The following is a 26,204-nucleotide window of genomic DNA, read 5'->3' as shown; positions in this document are numbered from 1 at the left end:
TCTCATTTCTGTTTTAAAAAATTTTATATGGGGCCGGCTCCGTGGCCAAGTGGTCAAGTTCGCGCACTCCACTGCAGCGGCCCAGGGTTCAGACACTGGGCGCAGACATGGCACTGCTCGTCAGGCCACGCTGAGGCAGCGTCCCACATCCCACAACTAGAGGACCTGCAACTAAGACATACAACAGTGTAACGGGGGGGGGGGGGGGGGGGGGGTTGGGGAGATAAAGAAGGGGGAAAAAAAAAAGATGGGCAACAGTTGTTAGCCCAGGTGCCAATCTTAAAAAATAAATAAATAAATAAAAAAGAACTAGATACGCAAATAAGATATTTAATAAAAAAAAAAAAATTTATAAAGATTGCATGGGGCTGGCCCCGTGACATAGTGGTTAAGTTCGTGCGCTCTGCTTCGGCAGCCTGGGGTTCGCAGGTTCAGGGCCCAGGCATAGACCTATACACTGCTCATCATGCCATGCTGGTGGCAGGGTCCTACACACAAAATAGAGGAAGACTGGCACAGACGTTAGCTTAGCAACACTCTTCCTCAAGCAAAAAGAGGAGGATTGGCAACAAATGTTAGCTCAGGGCCAATCTTCCTCACAAAAAAATATTTATAAAAACTGTAACACGTATTAGGACGCTAAGAAAAACTTCAGAGCAGGGGTTCTTGATGTGTGATCCATGGGCCACTGAGGGTCTGCAAAGTCAAAAGCAGCTGCATAATACCAAACCATTGTTCAGCTGTTTCACTGTGTTGACATTTGCACTGAGGGAGCAAAAGCTGCGGTGGTTCTTGGCACAAGTCAAGGCAGTACACATCTTAATGTTCTGTGTGTACAAGGGGATGCACACATCAGCACTTCTTTATGCATACCCAAGTACAATGGCTGTCACAAAGAAAATAATATGTTATTGTTTGGGTCGCAAGCCCAACTAGTTACTCTTTACATGGAACGTCATTTTTACTTGGGAGAACAGCTGAGTGACAAAAACTATGGTTATTCAGACCTGGGTATCTGGCAGACATTTTTAAAAACCAACGAAGTGAGTCTGTCACTGAAGGAAAACCACTGACGGTATTTGTCGCCAGTGGTAAAATTCAAGCTTTCGAGTGAAAATCAGAATTTTGGAAAACTTGTGTCTGCCACTATGTGCCTGTGAGATGAACCAGTGTGACTTTTTATACTGTATAATGAGTCACTATTTGGGAGAGCTGCATGACAGTGAGTCAGCATCTTCCAACGGACAAGGCACGCCACAGAGCCACGCGTGGGCAAAAGGCCCACCCGAGGTGCACAACGGACCACTGGACAAAATGTAACAGAGTCTGAAAAAGTCACATGCCACACTGCAACTGACTTTTAGGAAACCACAACTTGTTGAACTTTGCTGCACTATGAAAGAATATCCACAATTATGTCAAAAGACTATTACAATATGCCCCTCTCTTTTCTAACCTCCCATCTGTGTGAGGCCAAATTTTCTTCATATTCGTCAATGAAAACATCACAGCAGTGAATGCAGAAACAGACATGAGAACCCAGTGTCGTCTTCTACACCAAACTAAAGATGTTTGCAAAAAATTATACCACCAAGTCACTTTCCTCACTAAATCATTTTGGGGGTTGGAAAAGGGTTATTTTTCATTAAAAAATACATTATTTATGTTAAATGTAATAAATTTATTTTTAAGTGAATAAAAAGGTTTTTTAAATTTCTCAGTTTTATTTTCTAACACGTAAATATTAATAGATATACCTCACATAAACAAGCTTTTGGGGGGGGGTCCTCAAATTTTAAGAGTTGTAAAGAGGTCCTGAGACCAAAAAGTTTGGGAACTGCTCATGTGGAGGAACATTCGAGGAGCTTCAATAGTGGTCATCCGTGGGGATGGGAAAATAAGAAACTTTCACTTCCTAGCACATTTTTGTAAATGTTCTATTTTGAGTATCCATTATTTTGTAAGTTGGGGGGGAAAAAACCAAAATATTCAAAACAGAAAAAAGGTAACACAGAAATATATTTATTGATGTGCAACGTTCAAGAGATACTGAGTTAAAAAACTGGTCACATTCTTTGTATCTTCCTCATGTTATAAATACTATTCAGCGTATCTTACATATTTAAAATAATTTTAGAGGTTCATAACATGTACACTATAACTGCATTTTCATTTTTAAAAAATTTAGCATAGAAAAATCTCAAAGAACATACTCAAACCTTTAACTAAAGGTGGTTATGTCTGGGTTTATCATTGCAGACAATTTAGGTTTTTCTCCTCTTTGCTTCTTTTGCAGTATTTTCTACTTTTATATACAAAACAAGTATAAAAAATAAAAAGCTCCCCAAAAAGTCAAAGAAATCATTCATGTCCAAAAATCAAAATAAACCAACCAAAGTATCAAACTGAAGGAAGTGCATGGCTCTAAGAGCAGCCCAGGCACAAGACTACGTGACTCTCTAGCTCCGCCCAAGAAACACAAAGCCAGTCCAGAGAGGGAGAGGGACGGTGATAAAGGACTGAGCCTACTGGAAGGAGGAAGCCCACGCTGGCAGGAGGCAGCCAGGCCTGAAGCCGCCTCACGCCTGACAAGCACCACCTCCCCGGCCGCAGGTCCGTTACCTTTCCAGGTTGTAATACTCCAGCCACATGTTGGCATACTTGGCATTTCCTTTGGTCATGATGCTATCCCAGAGTTCCCGAGCTTTCTGCATATTATTGCACAGTCGAGCCTGAAATGCATCAGAAGGCTCCGTAAGGAAAGGACTCAACCTTACGATGTGGACACCCATTCCAAATACTCCAAACAGACACGCCTACAAAGCTGCCCTAACCCACAGGGTTACAGACCTCCCGGCATTCTCGGGCCGCCTCCAGGGGACCAGGCCCAGCCCACCAGCCCAGCCTCTCTGCAGTGCCAAGACTCCAGGCAGCTGCCTGAGCCGCCAGAGCACACGGGGCAGGAGCGCACGGGACAGGAGGCCACAGGCATGTATGGCAAAACGGCTGCTCAGCTGGTTTTTAGTTTTATCAAGCTTAACTACAAATATTTCATTTGAGAAGCAATGTGTAACAAAGGCAGACTGATTTAGGAGCAAATGCTGGCTCTGCCACTTACAAAGTGACCTGGGCACGTTCCTTGACCTCTCTGAGCCTCAGGCACCTCAGCTTTAAAATGCTACAGCACAGACATCCCATCCAGAAACTCCCTGTCTTTGCCCTGACTCCCCCTCAGAGAATCAAACACTAGGATTTTACAATTCCATAAGCTGAGCACGGGCAGGTTCCACATCTTACTCACCTTGGGGCCCTGGGTCCAGAGATAACATTCAACTCATCATACCCTCTAATTACTCGTCAAATCGTCTGTCCTCCACACTAGATTAAGCCTCACTAGCGCAGGGACTGTTTGCACCTCATTTCCCCGGTGCCGAGGAAGGTGCCTGGCAAACAGCGCACGCGTGGTGTGCACTCACGAATGAGGCGGGGGTGGGGAGCGCATGAGCATGTGCCTGGCGGGCAGCTCCTGCACAGCTTCTACCTGGGAGCTGACGTTTTCACTAAGACAAACGGACACGCATCAAGCGAGACAGAGCCCAGACCATCTGGCTTCTGACTCAACTTCAGCCACACTTAGACAGAGGTCCTTCAAAGGTGGAGGGAACCCAGGAACACTTACCTCCATCCGAGCCCAGTTCTGCATGATCATGCAGCTTGGATCGCCGCTCTCATTGAAACCTTTCAGAAGAATGAGTCAAAATTAGAAAGTAACTCAGAGACAGAGAGCACTTGACTGAAAGGCACAGCCACCGAGAACGGGAGACAAGTGGACAAGCTGGGGCCCCACTTACGCTCTTCCACCTCCTGTTTCAGGTACTCCAATGCGCGCGTGAACGCGGCCCTCAACTCTTCCAGCTCTTTACTGGAGTCTGCCAGGAAGTGCAAAAGAGGTTTGGCATTACAAAACCACACACCATGTCTTTTTTTTAACCCTACACTGAAACCCCAGGCTATTCTGCATCTGGTATCATGCTGGGAACCCAGAAAATTGCCAGTCCCTGCCCTCAGCACACAGTGGGGGAGAAAGACACCGGAACAGAGCACATTTCGGACAATACGCCACAAAGGTGAGCACGGGGTGCTGTGTGTGGGACCTCAGGAGAGGGCGTCTCCCCTAGCCAGTAGAATGGCTGAAGGCCACCTGCATGAGTGTGCAAGGACAAGTGAGACATGGGGGTTCTGGCTGCTATTATTTTGAGGGAGGAGGGGAGAAGGGCAGGGGACCCTGCAGAGGTTCCAAGTTTTAACAGAAACACAGCAGTCTTATTTAAAGAACTATTTAGGAGACAGAGAAGGGAGAAAAGAGAGATGAGACTACAGAGGATGCAGGAGCCAGCATAAAATGTAAAGACCATTACTCGCTTCCTTTACAATCCACAGCATGGCCTGATAAAGACTTAAACAGCTAACATGTCTCAGGGGAAAATTACCAGTGGCTGGCCTACAGCATTTGCCCAATCGCAATGTATCTGGGCAACTGGGACATGTCACCGAAAGATAGGTTAAGAAAAAGTTCAGTTCTGAAGGGAAACATGTGAATTTAAATACCTTGTTTGAAATCAACCCTTCTCCTCAGGTAATCAAGGTAGGCCTGCCAAATCTCCACATAATCAGTGGCCTGAATGAAGCCAGCACTCAAAGCTTTCTCGAAGGTCACTGGAGTTGAAGAAAAAGCCAGAATTTGTTGCCAATTCAAAAAGAAGCTACTTCAAAGTTATCAAGATTATTATAAAAACCTCCACTGACTATAAAATACTATATGGCTTAAATTAGTAATAATAGTAATAAGATGGAACAAAGTGAAATGAGCTAGAGAGACATGTCCAAAAGAAAAGCTACTAGAGCGTTGCATAAACTGTGCTCTAGAAAGGGCACGTTCCACAAGATACTCTGCAACAAAAGGGTTCCAGGTCAAGTAAGTTTGGAGAAAAGACCGTGACTTCCTGGAAAATCACGATGAATATGAGCATGTTAAAAAGCTCTAAGAAGTCAAAAATATAACCAGTTCATCTCCCACTTAGAGTCCTTTTCATCACTAATACCCGATACCCAAAGTAACACCCTGGGGGAGGCTCGTTTAACAACTCTGTCACAGCGCTATGTTTCTGACTTGGAACAAAGGGCTATGACGTCTTCCCACAAAAACATTCACACCAGAAATCACTCGGTGATCAACTCCGTGTCTTTCCATGGCCAAGAGGTACCGAGTCCACAGGGCAACTGTCCAGGGGCAGTTTCGAACAGCACGGTTATGCACAGATAACACCAAATCCTTCACTTTCAGGTGCCGATCCTGTGATAAAGAATTCCAGGGTGAGAAGATAAAATTTTATTAAGAGTTCACCATGCGTGAGACATTTCCTCCAGCACAATCAACTGACAAAAGAAACTTCCTCGAAAACATCTCTCGTGACTGGTTTCTTTAACAAAGAAATCGCAAGGGGGAGTGGGAGAGGAGAAGAAAAAAGATAGAGAGTAGGACCTATAGACTAACAGCGCCTGAAGAGACCTCAGCCAATCCTAACGCATGGACCTTGTTTGGATCCTGATTCAAGTCTTTCATAAATACATACTGAAATATTTACAAAATATTTTTGTACGTGTGATTTCTTCAAAAACAATTAGCTTCAAAATAACATGGAAGGGGGGAAGTAAGGAAGGATGGAGACGAAACTAGACCAGTGCCATTAGTTAACTGTTGAAGCTGGGTGATGAGTACACGAGGTTTCATTTTACTAATCTGTCTATATTTACGTGTTCACATTTTTCCATAATAAAAAGTTAAAAGAAAAAATTAACCTCTTATAAAGTCCTCAATAGTAAGACTACGCAAATTTTTTTTATACACTTAGTGATCAGTTTAAAATCACTTAAAACACCAGGAGAGAGGGGCCAGCCCTGGTGGCCGAGTGGTTAAGTTCAGCGCACTCTGCTTCGGCAGCCTGGGTTCGGTTCCTGGGCATGGACCTGCACCACTCGTCTCTCGGTGGCCATGCTGTGGGCTGGCTCACATACAAAAAGAGGAAGATTGGCAGTGGATGCTGGATCAGGGAGAATCTTCCTCAGCAAAAAAGTTAAAAAAAACACTAAAAGAACTTCATAAGTGAGCTGGCAAAAAGAGGAATAGGAGGAGGAAGGAAAAAAAGAAAGAGCAGAGAGGAGCAGCATGCAACTAACTCCTGGCACTCTTACTGGTTTTCTCTAAACAGATCGTAAACTGGTAAAAGTAAAATGAAATTAGAACAGGTAAGCGATCTTACTAGGTACTGACTGTAGCGGATCCATAAGTCTGGAACGAGGCAGTTCTCCACCAGGGCACGCTCAAAGATCAACTGAATGCGAGCAGGATCGCCGATTTTCACCTCAAAATCGATGTACGCTTGATATTCGGCCAGCCTGGGGGCCTCTGCTTGCAACTGGGGCAAAGCAGAAAGGCAGTGAAGTTGACATGAGCTACCTGATACTGTCAGGAAGCACAATACGTCTTCATATTAAATTCTGGCAAGACTGCTCACACCGAGAATCACCAATCCCCACTCTCACAACCTCTGCACATCGGGGGCTACGATCTGATGGGCACAACGGGGGTCCAAAGCGCTTACTCCCAGTAATAGTTACAAAGGTCCCATAAACTCTTGTTCTAAACCCATCCCCAGACTCAGGGAATCAAGTCTTCCCTCAATCAGGAACTGAAGGAGGGAGAAAGATCTTTTCCAACGACCACCACTAGCCATCCTTCCAAAGCAGAAGTCACTTTCTCGGCTTACTGAGTGCAGTGAATGCACCCAGCCTGGAGTACTTCAGCACCTTGTGCTATTTCAGGTTTCTCATCACAAGTATCAGCTCCTGCCAGAGCACAGATACACGCACAAGATGCAAGAGGCTGCGCCGAATGTTTCCTGACCCAAAGACACACAGTCAAAATTCTCCTGAGACAAAATGCTCTTGTTCAACTGGTTTTCTCTTCAGCCACACTCTGCTGATGGCCGTGACAAAACTGAACTGGCTGAGGATTTCACTACTGAGGCTTTGTGAAATACAACTGCATACAGGCCACTCACGTGTGCAAAAGGGAGAGGGAGTGCATGCAGGCCGGCCAGAGAACACACGTGCTCTGAACATAGAAAGATGAGGCTTCAGAGCCTCAGCTTCTAGAAATAATGACAAATTAGTTACCAGACACACTGCGCCATTGAAAACAACTAAAACTGCTGGATTAAATATAAAAAACATCTTCTTGAAAATCATCAACAAACTGGCAAAGAAACAAGAAATACTAAGGAGGAAATCTAGTGAAGGCAGTTATGCTAAGCGAAGGGGAAGCTTTTGCTGGCTTCAGGTGTATTCACCTTGGACCTTCATAACAATCCTATGGGGCAGGTATCATTACCATCCCCATGCTACATTCGAGACAACTGAGACGCAGGGAGGCCAGTAGCAGCCCAAAGTCAGAGAACTGGCAAAGGGCAGGGCTCAAACTCAAACTAGGGGCAGCCTGGCTCTCGAACTCTGTGCTCTTACTCACTGTGCCATGGAAGATACCAAACACAGAGCCAAGAAGCCCAACAAAGCTGAGGCAGGATAAATACAAAGATATCCACACTGGGACCTACTACAATGAAACGCAGGACATCAAACCAAACCAATGAGATCTTAAAATCGGCCAGAGAAAAAACAAGGATTACCTGCAAAGAAGCAAGAGTGAGACAGACAGCTGACTTCCCAACAGCAACCACAGAAGCCAGAAAGATACACAGTCACGTGTGCCACATAACAACGTTCCCCTCAACGACAGACCACAATGGTGGGCCCATAAGATCAGTACCTCATAGCCTAGGAGTGTAGCAGGCTACACCATTTAGGTTCACGTGAGTACACTCCATGATGTTTGCACAAGGACAAAATAGTCTAGTGACGCATTTCTCAGAACACACCCGTCATTAAGCGATACATGACTTATTTAATTGCTGAGAGAACATAACTGTCAGTCTAGAATTCTATATCCTAAGAAATTAACTTTCAAGAAGAATAAAGTAAAGACCTTTTCAAACAAACAAAAACTGAGAAAATCTGTTACTAGCAAACGTCTAGTGCAGGAGACTCTAAAGGGTGGACTTCAAACAAAAGAAAAGTGATTCCGGAAATGCATGCAGTAAATGTAAACAAATGGACTGTATCATGCAAAATTAACAATGATGTCTGCGGATCAAACAAAAAGACAAGAAATACAAGACAAAAGCACAAGTCTGAGGCATGGGAAAAGAAGTTGGAAGCATTCCAGGATCAAGAAAGGGAAAAAAATGCCACTTACAAATAATAATATTGTCGGAAAAAACACAAGCATTATTGCCAAGAGAGAAAATCTAAAACAATCTATAAATTAATAAGAATTTAGCAAGTTTCACAGATAACAAAGTAATATGAAAAACAAATTACATTTTATATACCAGGAAAAAACAACTAGAAAAGAAAATCTTTAAAACATATTTTCAATAGCATCAAAAACCACTTAGAATACATCTAAAAAATATGTTCAAGACACCAGATGAATTTATAAATTTATAAAACTTGACAGAAAGACAAGGCCTAAATAGCAGGGGCATATACCATGCTCATAGATTGGAAGACTCAATGTTTACAAAATGTAAATTCTTCCCCAAATTGACCTATGATTCAATGCAATTCCAATAAAAAAAAAAATCAACTTTTTTTTAATAAAACTTGAAAAGCTGATTCTAAATTCAATGGAAATATTAAGAGTTTAAAAAAGCCAAGACTTTCTTGAAGAGAAACAAGGTGGACGGGATTCATGCTACCTAAGAAGCTCAGTGTAAAACTCTCATCATTACAACAGTGTCATATAAACCCGTGGGGCAAAACCAAGAGCCCAGAACAGACCTACACATAAATGGACAGCTAACCTACGACAGATGTGGGGCGGCACAGAGAGGGGAGGAGGGAATTATCAAAATCAGGGCTGCAACAACTGGTTCTCCGTATGGAAAAATGAAACTGGACCCCACCTCATGCCACACACAAAAATCAATTTCAGATGAAGACCTGAACATGAAACACAAAATGATGCACTTCAGAAGAAAACAGAGCTAAGCACAATCACGACTCTGGAGGACAGAGAGACTTCTTAAGCATAACAAAAGCACAAACCATAAGCAAAAGATACCCGATTAGATTAAAAGAAATGGTCATCAAAACATGTCATTGAAAAAAGTGAAAAAACTGCAAACTTGGGGAAAAAATTTGCAACACACACAACTAAAAGTAAGGATTAAGATTCAGGACTCACACGAATCAATTAGAAAAAAAGCAAATCAAAAGAAAAATGAGTCAAAGACTTTAACACGCACTTCACAAAAGAGGACCTCTGAATGGCACATAGATGAGAAAAGAAGCTGAACTTCATTAATAATGAGAGAAATGCAAATTAAAACTACCATTTCAGACTCAGCAGATTGGCTAAAACTTAAGTATGTAATTACCTAACAAGTAATCACTTGGAAATTATTTGGAAATAAGTATGTAATTACTTGGAAATTCAGTAATATCCAAGGTGGGCAAGAGCAATGAGAACTCTCAGATACTGCTGGTAGGAGAGTAAACTGATAACCTGGAAAACAATTCATCATTACCCTATGATCCAGCAATTCCATTCCTAGGTATGTACTTGGAGAAACTCTTTTTCCTGTGAACTAAGAGATACATACAAGAATGGCCAGAGCAAGCTATTCCGGGGGGCAAAAAACTAGAAACAAACTAAGAACACAGATAAATATACCACAGTATACAGACAACTTTATAGCAGTGAAAACAAATGGACTGTAACTATACTTATCAACATGAGTAAAACCCAAAAACATATTGAATGAAAGAAAATAGCATGATTGCATTATATACAAATTCAAAACTAAGCGAAATTAAACAATATATTAATTAAGGATACGTTCACAGGTTGTAAAACTATAAAGAAAAGCAAGGGAATGGTTATCACAAAAGTCAGGAAAGTGATTACCTCTCGGGAGAGGGAAGAGGAGGCAATCGGACAGGGGCACATAGGAGACTTGTAAGGAACTGGCAATGCTCTATTTCTTAACCTGGGTGGTGGGTACACGGATGTTCACTTTATTATTAGTACATAAACTGTATGTATACATTTATACACTCTATACATTTCACAATAAAACGAATTTTAAAGATACTGTTTTACTTGCAACTATTGATCAGGGAAAAGTCTGCAGAGAGAAGCTGCCTGTAAAAGGAGCCAGCACTTACCAGCGCCTCTTCATAGGGTTTGTATTTCTCCAGCTGCTGGAGCGCTTTGTTATAGCTCTGGATTACCGACTCTGGTATTGGGTCTTCTGACCATTCTTCATACTCTGCAAATGTTGCCTCCATATCTATTGAAAGATGGATTCAGCCCCGTGGGTCGTGCCATTGGGTTTTATCAACCCAGACAGAGATTAAACCATGCGACTCAGACGCATCAGCCCCTCCCTCACCTGTGCCACAGGAGCTCTTAGTGACGGAATCCTGCGCTCTCCTGCCGAGCCCAGGCTGGGCCTGAGACCGCCTCAAAGTACGGTCCCAGACAGCCCTCCAACGAACCAGTCAGTCAGGGAAGCCAGCAGCAATCCTTCCGCAACACTCGCCTGGGGCTTCCTATGTCCCAGCCCTCCGCCCCCGTGAACGCTCTCAGGCCCCACACTCTGCGAGGCGGTTCTATCAGGCCCCGGTTTCGCAGTTGAGGAAACTGAAGCAGGAACTCCCTCACTTGTCTGCAGTCAACAGCACAGTGCGGCTGAGCCCAGGCAGGCCGGCTCGCGACCATGCTCTCCTCGCTACGCTACGCTGCCTCAGCCTGGTAGGGGAGAGGAAATCTACAAGCCAGCTCAGTTCTAGCCTTTTCTGCATGTCACTCAAGGATTTGACTCAAGGAGAGTCACTTTTATGATTTGTTAAATCAGATCCAAATACGCCATGAAGTAAAAAGAGCAGCGCTGCCTGGGCTCAAGGTGCCCGGAGGTCCTGAGGGCCACGATGCCCAACCATGCCTAGGGAGGAAACAAGATGCAGCCCCAAACTCCCCACACTCAGGAAACCCCCTGTGCTGCTCGGCTCCCAGCTCCAGAGCCTCGAAGGCTTGGCTCGCCAGAGTATATCCACCCAAAAAGGGGAAGCCTTACCAAACCCCAAGAAATTCAGATACGAATACTTCCAGTCGATGGTGCTTCTGAGCCACATCGCCTCATAGGAGATGAGATAAACCCACGGAAATCCCCACTCTAGCAGGGAAGAGGTTAGTCCTGAAGAGCGAATGCTTACAATGGAACCTCAATGCAACAAAGTTTCCCCAGAAAACACAGGGGGTCGGTTTCCCTGTCCCTTCAGAGACCCTGTCTCTGCCTCTCCAACAACGTCTAACAGGAGGAGAGAGATTGCAACTGGGTGTCCGGACATGCAGCTTCCAGTCCTGCTCTGGCCCTCATAACCCTCCTGAGCATTACTAATACAATTCAAGGCAAGTTGTGACCAAGGGCCTCGTCCACAGTGACACTGTCCAATGAGAGTAAGAACACCAGCTACACTTGCCCCACGGGATGCTGGGGAAGGCCTAACTGCATGACATACCCCAAAGCGTTTCAGAAACCACGAAGGGCTGGCTATTGACATGTCAGTTTCTCTTACCATAGAGCGGGATCGCCAACTGTCGCCGGAAGAGACTGTGGACTTTCTCAAGCTGTGAATCAAAGGTTTGTTCCCGGTCAAAAGGGGAAAGGAAGCCAGCTATGGGCTAAAGAAGCAAATTCGTAGTAAATGACAAACTTTGGTTCTTCCTCCTTCAAAAAATTTCAATACACTTTTAGTTCAAACTAAAAACATCTATATGAGCTCTTATACATGAGGTATTGTGCCAAATACTGCAAAAATAAGTATTATCTCTGCTACTAAGCATGTACGATGGGGAGAAAACAAGAAGGATCATCAGAAACGTATCCAAACGACTATGATGAGGCAGAATGTACGTATCAGAAAAGCAAAGTGTCACCAGTATCAAAGCACTGTGGCTTGCTTTAAGCCGGTTTCTAGGGCTGAGTTTTGTTGTTATGAAGAGAAGAAATCAGGAAAGACTCCTGGAGAAGCTGGCATTTGGGATGAGTCTGTAGGCTCTCTAGAGCTAACGAGAGAAAGAAATCTCTCAGTTGAAGGAACAGTGTCCATAAAAGTACCGTGGCCAGACAGTGAGAGAACGTTGAGGGGAGCGTGGGAGCAGAGTCCACGCAGAGTTACGTCTGATTCTAGAGAGCCACAAATGCCAGCTGAAGGAGCTAGCCCTGACACCTCCAGCAGGTGAAGGGAAGGCACCACTGCAGACTTCTAACAGGGACACCATCCAGAAGGGGCTGGGCTAGTCTAAGGACAAGGGTCTAACGACGAGAGGGCTCCACTACGTGCCCGCAATAACTGTGCACACACACAAACGTAGTGGAGAGGGGACACTAGGGAGGGCATTGGAAAATTCTATAAATCATAGTCTAAAATATGCAATTATGACGGGCTCATCCTCTCACAGCCACCAATGGACATGAGATATACATATATATGTTTATATATATGTTATAGAGATATACATATATTTTTTTTCGGCATGACATAGTTGTTCTTGTGCATTCATCTGGAAACAATAACTAAGACAGTAATATTTTTAAACATCAGGAAAAAATCGTAGAGTCATCTGCTTTTTAGTCAAAGCAAGCATTCCTGCTATTCCACAAAGACTGCTGATTTTATTTCTTTTACTGCCCACCCAATAAGGGAGTGGCGAAGACCATTTTGCTAACTGTGTCCTTCCCAAGACCACTTACGGAAGAGCCCCGACCAGTCAAAGGCAGGCACCGGTCCCGGAGCCAGGGCACTCACCCGGGCGGCTTCCACAATCGCACTTTCAAACTCCCGGTAGGCCTCCCAGATGGCGAGTCCTTTGGTCATGTGTAACCCGACGGAGGAGAGAGCCCTCTCAAACACAGAGCGGACTTTCTCAAGGCCGCCTTTCTGACCAATCCCACCGACTGAGTACTGGCCATACTCTAGCCAGATGTTAGGACCTGAAAATGACAAGTGTTCTATTAGTTCACGAGATGAAATACTCCAATGTCAAAATTTTTGTTTTGATGCAGAACAAAAGAAATGTGCCCACCAAAAGAGCACTCATTCATGCAAAAAGGTCAGAGCATCATCAACCAGCACCCCGATTTGACTACGCTAATTCTGCAGCCGGAGAAGAAAGCATGTTATAAACAACGTCCCCGCTGGGTATCGTCGTTGAGATTTAACTGCATCCACGGGAGATGCCAGGTGGTAATATGTAATATGACTGGGACTGCAATGCTTATTTACTGAAACTGAAAGAAGCCAGCAACAGACTGCAATGAAAAGAGTTGCAAATCTCAATCAATCTTCAAAGAGATTTCAAAGCCTAGAATTTCTCAACTTTTGAATCTTGACTAATTGTTAAGCCTTCTGGTCAAAGTGGAAAAAAACAAAATTAAAAGCACCAATTCTGTTACTGGAAATCTATATTTTAAATCCCTATTTTTAATGACGTTTTAACAACCAAAAAGACCTGATTGCCTCGTTTCTTTCACTTTCTTTTTAAACTTTTTATACACTCACTCACGTGGCTTTAAGACTAGACTAATGAACGAACTCTTCATGAATGCATCAATTCTAGCTCTACACGGTTTGCCTATCGAGTCACTTTTCAGAAACCTGAAGTAATATCAGAGGCCTATTCACTAACCTTGTAAAATAAAAATACTAAAAAGATAAACCAATTTCCGAATTATTGTATCTTTTCCTAAGGCTTGCTTTTTCACTGAAATAGGTTTATTTCAAAGAACTTAGCCACAGTCTGTTAGCTTCTCTGTTTTCACTCACCAATACAGAGCTGCCATATGGGCTGCAAAATAAAAATGGAAATGAGCTAGCTCCTGGAGCTGACGCCCTTCGTGAGGGTAAGTCACGTTTACAGATAGTCTATGAAACAGCTCCTCTAAAGAGAAGGTAGTTCTCAATAGATTACATCATGGCTCCTCCCAATATTTAAATAATCTAGAGACGGGCAAATATTATGAAGAGCATCTTAAACTCGGCAAACCCAAGGGTGCAGAGTCCACAGTGACTATGAGGAGTAAACAAAGGAACGCGTCACTAGATCCCAGGTCCAAAACAGGCACGAGGCTCTCCCAAGGACCGAGGAACCTGATTCTCACAATCTTTAGAGCCAAAGGGCCAGAGCCATAGCTATTAATGGCACACTGGCAACCTCCCAGACAGCCCAGAATCATCACTGAGTACGTGATGAGAAATAAAGGAGGTCTACGCCTGACATCCTCAAACGTGCAAAACGTAGTTAAAAAGTAAGAAGCAGGCAAAAGGAGTTTTCGAACATTTAAAACAAATGACACAAGTTCCACACACTAAAGCTCTAGAAAATAACAGAGCAAGCCCTCGGGCCGCATTCAAAACTACTGATGAGCCCTCATCTAAGAAGCATGGTGATCTGACTTCCTACCCACAGCAGCCCTGAGGTAGCTGGGGGAAGGGAAGGCACGCTGACATCAGCACCAAGTGACAGCGCAGGCCTGACGGCAGAGACAACCGCAAAACCAGAGGGGACCGAAAACCATCAGTCTACGGAAGGACGAAAGACCCTTGGAGAAAGAGGATTGGTGCTGTCACTGGTGACTTTGGGGCACCATGAAAGGGGAACAGGATCATCAGGAGACATGGGAACATCATGCATTTGGAACTCTGTCAGAGATTCTCCGAGGCCACGTGGCGGCACCAGAGCAGAGACCCAAGTACAGCTTTCAAAAATACATTTAGTGTAATTTTATATTCACATAACACCTATTGTTTTCATTATTCAGATTATAAAAAGTAAACAAATGAGAAATTCTTATTGGCTGGAAAAGGTGGCGGAAGACTTCTCTCCCCTGGGGCAGTTTATCTTCTAAGTTGGCGCTGTCCACAATGGGAGATGCCCACAGTGGGGAGAGGAAAGTCAGACAGGGAAGAAGGGTGCTTACGCAAAGGGGGCACTAGAAACATTTAGTCCATAGCGTTGTCCCACATGGCCCTCGATGTACGCAGAGATGTTCAGAGAGTTAAGCCATCAACAGGGGAGGGAAAAGGACTTAAAGGAGGTAAGGCGCCCCCACCTGGCCGCACTGTACAAGGCCTACCCCAGGAGAGTTCTGTGATGACAGGCGCTCTCTAACTCGACTGCAGGGGTGGTTACCCGAATCTACTCACGGGACAAAATGTCATAGAACTATACACACACTGCACCAAGGTCAAGTTCCCAGCTTTGATTTTGCAAGACGGCTATAAGATATCTGGGGAAACTGCAAGGAGTAAGCACACAGAACTTCTCTGTACTATTTTTGCAATTCCCTGTACATCTGTAATTATTTCAAAATGAAAACATTTTACATTTTTTAATATTTAGAAAAAGCAGCATCCTGTCCGAAACTTCTAAAAACACATTCAACATGTAGAAGGTAACCTTTCGTCATCTGGAAATAATCTAAGAGCTCCCTGACAGATAAACGCTGGATGTGAGTATATTTATTCCCTTACTACAAATAATTTTTTCCTTGTATTTTAAAACCAAACATCCTCAAGTGAAGACCAGACATGACGATAAGAATAACTGAAGTCAATGGGGCCAGCCCCCTGGCAGAGTGGTTCAGTTCAGTGCACTCTGCTTCAGTGGCCCGGGTTCACGTGGACCTAGGCCACTTGTCAGCCATGCTGTGGCAGTGACCCACATATAAAGTTGAGGCAGAATGGCACAGATATTAGCTCAGGGCAAATCTTCCTCAAGCCAAAAAAAAAAAAAAAGAGGAAGATTGGCAACATATGTTAGCTCAGGGCTAATCTTCCTCAGCAAAAAAGAAAGAAAGAAAGAAAGAAAGAAAGAAAGAAAGAAAGAAAGAAAAACCTGAAGTCGAATCTTTCTAATTGCTAGACTAATACTCTCTTTTCTGGGTAGTAACATCTCTCAATACAATCCACAACAGCAGAGACTGATGCTGGATGACACGGCCAGACAGCCTCCCAGAAGCCCACCGGGAACTTACAAATGTAATCCTTCACAGCTTTCTCAAAGAGGTCATACACGTGCTCTCTGTCCAGGCCGTCCAGGGCCATGCTGATCTCGTCATGCAGCCACTCCAGCCAGAGCTCTACAAGACAAGAGCACATCCTGCATTACCACCTCCCTCACCAAAGGGCGGGCTGGAAGCAGGGACCTTGCTGCGCGTCATCAGGATGCAAATGCTTCACACGCCCTACACAACCCGCACAGGTCACAGAAGTCCGTTCCTAAACCTGCACCGTGCAGACAGAACATTTATGCTTCCTACAGATCAAATCATGAAAACCACAGTACCCTACGCCTACTGGGCATGTCATAGTTTGCAAAGTACTGGCGTATATATTTTCTCACCCAAACTTTGCCAAAGTCCTGTGAGGAAGGTGCTAGTAACTAGCAACAGTTGCATCTACCCAAGCAGTGATGACATGCCAGGCACGTGGTAAGTGCTGCACACAGAAGGCCTCATCCATCCGTGTACTATGAGGCAGAAACTACTGTGACCCCATCTTATGCTAGGAAAACGGAGTCTTAGCACGTTTCCATAATTTGTTTAAGGTCCCACAGCTGGTAAGACGTTTAATCAGGAACGAGCGTGGGCCATCTGACTTCAGCGTCTATACTCAGCAGCTACTCTATGGGAGGGGGGCAGAGCTGGATGCAGGACCAGTGTTTTCCAACTGCTCTCCAGAAGATCAACTGTGAATATTCAGGTAGGCCTAACTACAAAGATGCTCAGCGTAATTATGATTCAAATTAGCAAACAAGTAGAAATGACCTAAATGCCTAACTATCATGGAACAAACAAGGTATGAAACAGTTACATTAAAAATCATTGTACAAGTTTAATTGTAGGGCCGGCCCGGTGGTGTGGTGGTTGAGTTCACACACTCTGCTTTGGAGGCCTGGGGTTCACCAGTCCAGATCTCAGGCACAAACCTACACACCACTTACCAAGCCATGCTGTGGCAGGTGACCCACGTATAAAATGGAGGAGGATGGGCACAGATGTTAGCTCAGGGCTAATCTTCCTCAAAAGAAAAAACAGAGGAAGATTGCCAAAGATGTTAGCCCAGGGCCAATCTTCTTCACCAAAAATGAATATGTTTAACTGTAATACATTTACAATTATCTACTTCTGAGAGAATTAATTAAATACCTAATTAATGGAATAGGAAATAGGGACTAAGGGAAAAGTTTAGCAACATAGAAAATTTTTATCATAATGTTAGGATAAAACAATCAGGATTCAAAATGTGAATCAGTATTATACGATCACACCTACATTTTGCAAAAAACTACAAAACGATAAACTGAAAATCGCTGACTTTGGATGATGGATTCTCTTCTTTGCACGATACGTTCCAAATTTTCTAGAAGGAGCCTGACCCACTTTCAGCATTGAGAAAACCATGCCCCCTTCAATTCTGTGCTCATAACGCAGGCTGACTGCACAAGCGCTACCTTCAGTCAGAGGGAAGATCTCGCTCATCTTCTGGCGGGCCATCCTCACTTTGGTAAGCTCCCCTTCCAGCCGGAGCAGCCGGATCAGGTCCACGTGGCAGTTGTAGTCATAGACGTTGATAGACAGCTGAAAGGAAGAGGAACAGAAGTCGACATTTAAAATGCCATCATCAAAGTAACTTAGCTATTTTCACCACTGGTGACAACGCACATGGCTGCCACAAAGAAGATAAATGTGCCATCTGGGACAGCCACTGAAACAGTAACGCAACACTGACCCACAGGAAGATGAAGAAAAGAGGCTTTTTATGATAAACATGAAGCTCCCTCAAATTTGTTACAACCCCGGCCAGAATACACTTGGGTTCTCTCCAAAATACAGAAAACATTCTAACAAAACAAACACAAAGTGTGACCTTAGGCAAGTTATTAACTTTTCTAAGCCTCCAATTCCTCATCTATAAAATGGGGATACTGGGGCCAGTTCTGTGGCTTAATGGCTAAGTCCAGCACACTCCACTTCAGCAGCCCAGGTTCGCAGCTTTGGATCCCGAGCGCGGACCTACACCACTCATCAGCCATGCTGTGGCAGTGACCCACATATAAAAAGTGGAGGAAGACTGGCACAGATCTTAGCTCAGGGCTAATCTTCATCAGCAAAAAAAAGAAAAAAAGGGAGGATACCCGTAGGTTCTAGCTCACATGCTTCTTGTGAGGATTTCAAGATAATTTAGTAACCTGCTTTAGCACGAGCCAGGTACAGAGGTAAGCGCTTGTCCTTTACTAAACAACAAACAAAAAAACCCCTACTGGGAGAAACAAGCATGGCAACACATTGGTATCTGGCAAAACTAAGTGATAGGTACATAAAGGTTTATTTTTATATTTGAAACTTTTCACACCAAAAGTTAAAATAATAAATTAATTGCTTAAAAGCTATCACATGTCTGAGACAAAGGAACACTAAAAAAAAATTGTCACTAGCAGACTTACTCCTAAAAAAGAGCGAAAGGAAGTTCTTCAAACAGAAAGGAAATGATAAAAGGAATCCTGGAGCATCAGGAAGGAAGAAAGAATAAGAGAAAGAGCAAAAATATGGGTTACGCACAACAGATGATCCTTCTCCTGTTTTCTAAATTGTATGTAATCACAAACAAAAATTTAAGCCTGATATCCACAATAACAGGATTTCAAAGTAGGAAAGGTAAAGGGACCTAAATGGAAGGAAGATTTCCACACTTCACTCAGTGGTAAAACACAGAGACCATCTAAGTCAAACAGACTGTAATACTCAAAGCAACCACTAAGACACTACACAAAGCATTCCCCTAAAAATCACTATAAACAAATCAAGATGGAATGCTAAGAAAAGTTTAAGTAACCCACAAGAAGGCAAGAAAAAAGAGAAAGAAAAACAAGGAACAGAGGAAACAAACAGAAAACAATAAAATGTCAGCCTTTAGCACTAATATACCAATAATTACCCTAAATGTGTATGGTCTAAGTGCACATTAGAAAGCACGGAACAGCAGAATGGACAAAACCACGACCCAACTATGTGCTGAGTACGAGAAAGTCACTTCAAATTCAAAGACACGGGTGGGCTGAAAGTAAAAGAATGGGCAGAGACACATGCAAACAGTGATCAAAAAGAAGCACGGGCCGGCCCCGGGGCCTGGTGGCTAAGTCCGGTGCACTCCACTTCGGCGGCCCGGGTTCAGCTCACGGTCACAGACCTACACCACTCCTCAGCAGCCACGCTGTGGCAGCGACCCACATACAAAATACAGGAAGACTGGCACAGATGTTAGCTCAGGATGGATCTTCCTCAGCAAAAAGAGGAAGATCGGCAACAGATGTTAGCTCAGGACGAATCTTCCTCAGCAACAACAACAAAAAAAAGCAGCATAAGTGGCTACATTAATATCACATAAAGTAGACTTCAGAGCAAAGGAAATTATCAGAGATAAAAATGGACATTACATAACGATAAAAGGATCATCCCATCAGGAAGACGTGTACACACCAAACAACAGAGTCTCAAAATAGATGAAGCAAAACCTGACAGAGCTGCAAGAAGGAAGACACAGATCCACAGCTCTACTGGGAAGTTCCACATCCCCCATTTCAGCGACTAAAAGGACTACTAGGCAGATACTCAGCCAGGATCTCGAAGAAGTCAATACCATCGGCCAACACGATCTAACTGACACACATAGGACACTCCGCCCAACAACAACAGAACACACATCTTTTTCTTAAGTGTCCATGGAGCATCCACTGAGACCTTATCCTACGCCATAAAACAAACTTCAGCAAATTTAAAAGAAATGAAATCACAGAGAGTACGTTTTCTCATCACAATAGAATCAAACCGGAAGTCAGTAAAAGTAGGAAAATCTCTAAACACTTGGAAATTAAGCAATACGCTTCTAACTAATCTATGGGTCAACGAGGAAGTCTCAAAGAAAATTTAAAAATACACAGAACTGAATGAAAATAGAGCAAATCAAAACAAGTGGGATACAGCTGGCACAGTGTGGAGGACTCAGAGAACTAAATTCAACGTACAAAAAGAGCAGACCCCATGCCTACGTGGGATTTATTCCAGGTACGCAAGGCTAGTCAACCTTTGAAAAGCAAGCACTGTAATCCACTACATCAACAGGCTAAAGACCAAAAAGCACAGTATCAACTGTAACAGAAAACACGTCTGAGAAAACCCAACAACCACTCATAATAAAAATTCTCAGCAAGTTAGGACCTCACCAAAATGAAAACCTTTTGCTCTGTAAAAGATTCTGTTAAGAGGATGCAAAGACAAGTTAAACACTGGGAAAAATATTTACAAACCACACATCTGACAAAGGACTAATATCTAAAAGATGTAACTCCAAATGCTACAGTAAAAAACAAACAATCCAATTAAAACATGGGCAAAGACATGAACCACCACATATTTCCAAAGAGGACACAGAGATGGCAAATAAGGGCACAGCATCAGCTCTCAGGGAAATACAAATTAAAACCACAATGAGATACCATTACACACCTAACAGAACGGCCAAAATAAAAAAAAGTGACACCACCAATGCTGGAGAAGATGTAAAAAACCCAGACCACTCATATGTTGCTGATGGGAGTGTAAAACGGGTACAGCAACTCTGGAAAACAGCTTGGCAGTTTCTTACAAAATTCAACACACAACATTACCATATCACCCACCAAGTGCACCCCTGGGCATTTTTCAGGAGAAATAAAACCTATGTTCACACAGACACCTGTACAGGAATGTTCATAACAGCTTTATTCCTCACAGCCAAAACTGGAAACAACCCAGATGAACGGTTAAACTAACCACGGTACAGCCACCCGTGGAATACTACTCAGCCACAAAAAGGAACCAACTCACATACACACAACTCAGAGGAATCCCCAGGGAGTTACGCTGAGTGAAGAGCTAATCTCAGAAGGTTACATAACTGTGACTCCACTTACGTAACATTCTTGAAATGACTAAATTAGAATGGAGGACACATCAGCGGTGGCCAGAGGTCAGGAACTGTGCCTGTAAAAGGGCAACAGGCGGGATCCTTGTGGTGACAGACCGATCTGTGTCTTGACTGTATCACTGTCAATATCGGGGTCGTGATATTACACCATAGTTTTACGAAAGGTTACTATTGGGGGAAACTGGGTAAAGGGTACACAGGATCTATTTGTATTATTTCTTACAACTTCAGCAAAACCTACCATTATCTCAAAAGGAAAGGCTTAATTTTTTAAAAAGGCTTTCATACGAGTTGAGATATGGGGATACCGTACGTCTATACACGGAGACTAGACCAGCATCTACTTTTCCAACATCAGCCACAACGTTTCAGCAATAAATGGTTCCCTCTCCAGAGACGGCAGGCCACCTGTGCTTCACACAACTACCACTGTGCCCACTGACAACGTGCTCTCCACCATGTCGATGCGAGCTGCTGCACTCCAACACGCACCACAGGACTGGCCTCCCCAGACAGCACGTCTCAGCAATGAGTTAGACTGCAGAACTGAGACAGGAATAGAAAGACCAAGAGAACCAACGAGAACGCCCGGAAACAGACCCACACGGAAGGAAAATATATGACACAGGTGGCACCGGTTGTACCTACTAACGTGAATTCATGACCCATGACCATGACCCCAATTTGACTTAGAAAAATGCTTATACACGTTCAGTAGCAGCATAGTTCACCAGTAACAATGTTCCTTGTAGCCTGTCTGTAATAGGAAAAACAAAGTGTAAGCAAGCCAAATGCCAGAAGAACTGATAAACTGTGGGACACTCACACACTGATATGCTAAATACAGTCGTGTGCCACATAACGTTTTGGCCAATGACAGCCCGCAGATACGACGGTGGTCCCATGAGATTAGTACCATACAGCCTAGGTGTGTAGTAGGCTAGACCATTTAGGTTTGTGTAAGTGCACTCTAGGATGGTCACACAATGACGAAATCGCCCAGCATTTCTCAGAACACGCCCCTGTCACTAGGCAACACATGACCGTACATGCTAGTCAAAACGAATGAACTGCAGCTGCACGTGACAAAAATAAATCTTAGCAACACACTGCTGACTGAAAACCAGTCCCAGACTACAAATAGCAGGATACACTTTTGAAAAAGCTCAAAAACGAACAAAAGTGGACAATATATTGTTTAGGGATGCACGCTGAGGTGATAAGACTAAACATGTTTGAAAAGGAAGTACATAAGATTCCAGAAAGTAGTTACCGCACCAAAAAGAAAAGGAAGTAGTCACCTGGGTTTTAGGAGAGGATAAGGGAGGAGGGTGACAGGAGAGAAGTCACAGGTACACACGACACGACCAAGGACGTTATCTTAGAGCGCCCCCTGGGGGAAGCGGTGCTCATTGGATCACCACACCTTCTAACTTCCAGATGTGAACTGCTTGGTATGGATCAAATTACATGCAAAAAGCTAACAAAGAAGAATCAGTAACAGATAGGAGCAGGACCTGTAACTTTTTTTAAATCTTAAGACTTTTAGCAATGTTCTGCTCATAATTTATAAAATTTGACAAGCTGAACCCATCCCATGATTACATGACGGGTGGAAAAAGGACTGGACTAGGTCAGGACACACTGGTCCTCAGTGTCCCCATTTGAACCATGAAAGAGCTGGAGTAAAGCTCTGCTCCTCAAGTGGGCTCTCATGACACACTGATGTTTCAAGATGGACCAGCAAGTGTGTCACACAAGTAACAAAAGTTAAAGAAGAGAAGTGCGGGCCAGCCCTGTGGCCAAGTGGTTAAGTTCACACGATCCACTTCGGCGGCCCAGGGTTTCCCCAGTTCGGATCCTGGGCACGGACATGGCACCGCTCATCAGGTCATGCTGAGGTGGCGTCCCACATGCCACAACTAGAAGGACCCACAACTGGAATATACGACTATGTACTGGGGGGATTTGGGGAGAAAAAGCAGAAAAAAAAAAGAAGAAGATTGGCAACAGATGTTAGCTCAGGTGCCAAACTTTTTAAAAAAAAAAAAGGAGAAGAAGAGAAGCTGGGGAAAGATGTACTTTGGGCATTAAAGAGCATTCAAGGCTCTCGCTGTCCACCCCACCACTCTCAACACACCTCGGTCTGAACGTGTTTGTCAGCGCGAAGGCGGGCGGGAGAGTCCTTGCTACTTAGTGTGAGCAATGTCTGTGCAAGTGCCCCTCGCGTGAAGAGCATGTGCGGGTCCAAAGAAAAAGGCAGAAAAGTCAGTGAAGTAGAGGAACTGCCTCTAAAGTGGCTTCTCGTCTAAATTTCTGACTTTCAGGCCCAACAATGAAGATGCTGTATACGGAGAGATGCTCTGAAAGTGTGCATATTAAATGCACACTGCGATGCAAGGAGAGAGACCTCCACGGAGTTCCCTGGGCACTGACAGATGAGTGCAGACGCTGCCCTATTCTGGCCTCACAACATCATTAAAGACGAAGGGCGCTTCACAGAGAAGAGGCGGCTTGGCCAACGCAGAGGGACCAGCTGACTTCCTAACTCCCTGAGGGCACGACCTGAGATGGGGTGGAGAGGTAACAGAGAGGCTGATGGAAGGGCCACCGCTGCTGCAATCAGGGAAAGGCAGGGACAGAACGGCGCAGGTCTGTCAAACAGGCCCTGGCACAGCACCCACGACGTGCCAAACTGTGCCAAGAGCGTAACACGCATTGCATCTCTTAAGCTCCACAACAGCCCCATGAGGGAGGCACTGTTACAACCCTCCTTCCCCAGCTGGGACCCCACAGGCCCAGAGAGCTGAAAGAACGTGTACAAGGTCTTTCCACCAGCAAGCAGTGGCCCTGAGCTCTCACACGGCCGCAAAGCCATCTCGGCACCGCACCAGGGCGCACTGACGAACCTGCCTGAGGTGCCACTCTTCATTTCAGGACCAAACACAAGTGCTGGAAAATCCTGGCTTTTGTTACACAGCCAGCCAGCCCACTATTTTCCAGCTTTCACAAAACACACCTAGGGATGAGAACTGAAATTCACAGGCATGGCAAGGCTGAACACTTCCCAGACCTATCTGGAAGTTATTCATCATCATGCTGCACCTAAGAGCAGTTACGGCAGGAACCAGAGGCTGTGAGGTTACGATGAGGTCGAAAGGAGGCTTGGAAAAATTGGAAAAGTCAATTTCTAGGCCCAGGACAAAGAGAAGGCGGCCAGAGGCTCTTCAATTCACCATCACTGGCCAGGGCCCCTCCCGCGTGGTCACCTTGGGCTCCATCCCAGCCTCGGTGAAGTACGCAATGCAGGCCACTGCAGAGCACCAGAGGTCAAGAGACCTCAGCTCCGACCCCTCCTCCTCCCTAGGGTGGGGGATCAGAATTGGCCACCCCAAAATGCATCTCTTTGGCTTGATTATTTTTAAGAACAAAAGACTCTGAAAGAGACTTTGACCTTCCCCCTAACTGCCTAAAAGAATTTAAGATAGAAGGCCTGTTCCAGGAAGGAGCTACCACCATAAGCTAACTGTAATGTAATGTAATGTAAGTAACATAAAACGTGTCTCTCAGGTCACATCGTCTGTAGCTGCCCCATTTGTTTTTCCACCTCCATGTAAATTGCCTTCCTCCCCTTTGAAGACCCAAACCACTACCCTCAACATCCTCCTTTGCCTTGAGCTGAAGATGGTATTTAAGGTAGCAGCTTTGGCCATTCTGGCGAGTTACCCAGTTGTCCTGGGTCTCTCCCATGTATATATGTTATAAAGCTTTGTTTGCTTTTCTCCTGTTATTCTGCCTCATGTCAATTTAATTCTTAGACCAACCAGAAGGACCTGGAGTGTAGAGGAATTGTCTTCCTCCCCTAGACTAGTAAGCTGGACACCCTCATCAAAGACTTCACCTCTCTGCTTCCAAGCCTCCCCTTCCACTAAAACAGATGATCCTATTTCCTCTACCTCACAGAATAGTAAGATCCAAGTGAGCTTATGGCTCATTGAAAGGCCCAAGACTAGAAGCGTGAAGAAGAGACGCCCATAAGGACAGGGACACAGCCAGTCAGGCACTCTGTATCACATTGTATTTGTTGAATGAGTAAAAAGACTGAATGAACATCAGCATAGTTACTCATAAAAAGCAGAAATGGTAACCACCTGCCTACTCCAAGTGGTTCCTTTGACAGTCAAATGTGATGACAAGTGGGACAAGCTATACCAATGGATGATATCACTATTTCATAACTTAACAAAAACATCACTCCCAGAGAAGACATTATAAGGAATCTCACATCCAGCAAGGTTAAGCAAGTAATCTTCACATCACTAAGTGATTTCACATACAGGGGGGGCATCTGGTCCACAGACAACCCCGAAAAGTTCAAATCCCCTTATGAGTGACTTTAAACAAATCATTTCATCATTTGTTCTGAGCCTGTTTCCTCACCTGTAAATTGAGAATGTGCTTGATCTCTTCCATCTGCCCCTCCAAATCCACTCCACTCCCTCCTCCCTGTCCTGTGCCCCCCTCTGTGGACCACATCAACTGGCTTCATGGCTCTTTTGCTCCCAGCAGGGTGTGCCAGGAATGAGGCACCAGCAGATGTGTGGACAGAGGAGGAGAGGGAGGCTAGGGTATTTCTTCCCTCACCCCAATCTCTGACGGGAAACTGGGGCCGCACCCTTTGCCCTAAAGTCTTAGATTCTCTTAGGTGCCCTCTTCACACAACTATTCAGAAAATCGGTCACTCCCCTCACCCCTTCAGCCCTAAAAGTGAACACAAGGTCCTGCTGTTACTACTAGCCCTGAGATACTAAATCTTCACTCCTGATGTCCCTGCCACACCTTTCTAAACACAGCAGTCCCTTTATTGGCTTTTTCTCAAATTATCCTAATTTGAATGCACCACCTATCTCCTGCTAGGATCCTGGATTACACAGGCGATCCACCACCTATATCTCATAAGGTTAGAGACTAGAAGTCACATGACTACTAAGCGC

At 44.4% G+C, this 26,204-nt stretch overlaps 1 protein-coding gene across 2 annotated transcripts in view; it reads right to left on the bottom strand.

Moving 5' to 3' along the window:
* The window catches only part of SART3 (spliceosome associated factor 3, U4/U6 recycling protein), a 36,124-nt gene that overhangs the window by 7,694 nt on the left and 2,226 nt on the right, over positions 1 to 26,204 (bottom strand). Inside the window, exons 2-12 of one of the 2 annotated variants that reach the window (XM_001916593.6) lie at positions 17,699 to 17,825; positions 16,221 to 16,325; positions 12,994 to 13,178; positions 11,761 to 11,812; positions 10,348 to 10,472; positions 6,321 to 6,476; positions 5,215 to 5,353; positions 4,609 to 4,716; positions 3,852 to 3,929; positions 3,680 to 3,738; positions 2,623 to 2,732 (exon numbers count right to left, since the gene is read on the bottom strand). In XM_001916593.6, coding sequence (XP_001916628.3) covers positions 2,623 to 2,732; positions 3,680 to 3,738; positions 3,852 to 3,929; positions 4,609 to 4,716; positions 5,215 to 5,353; positions 6,321 to 6,476; positions 10,348 to 10,472; positions 11,761 to 11,812; positions 12,994 to 13,178; positions 16,221 to 16,325; positions 17,699 to 17,825 — 1,244 coding nt within the window. Of the gene's footprint in view, positions 1 to 2,622; positions 2,733 to 3,679; positions 3,739 to 3,851; positions 3,930 to 4,608; positions 4,717 to 5,214; positions 5,354 to 6,320; positions 6,477 to 10,347; positions 10,473 to 11,760; positions 11,867 to 12,993; positions 13,179 to 16,220; positions 16,326 to 17,698; positions 17,826 to 26,204 lie in introns of both variants that reach the window. The other variant, XM_005612507.4, reaches the window with a different exon arrangement.

This window comes from Equus caballus, chromosome 8 (assembly GCF_041296265.1).
Source record: "Equus caballus isolate H_3958 breed thoroughbred chromosome 8, TB-T2T, whole genome shotgun sequence".
Classification (NCBI taxonomy): Eukaryota; Metazoa; Chordata; class Mammalia; order Perissodactyla; family Equidae; genus Equus; species Equus caballus.
The sequence above is the reverse complement of the archived record's forward strand: the minus strand, read 5'-3'. Positions and strand labels throughout refer to the sequence as shown.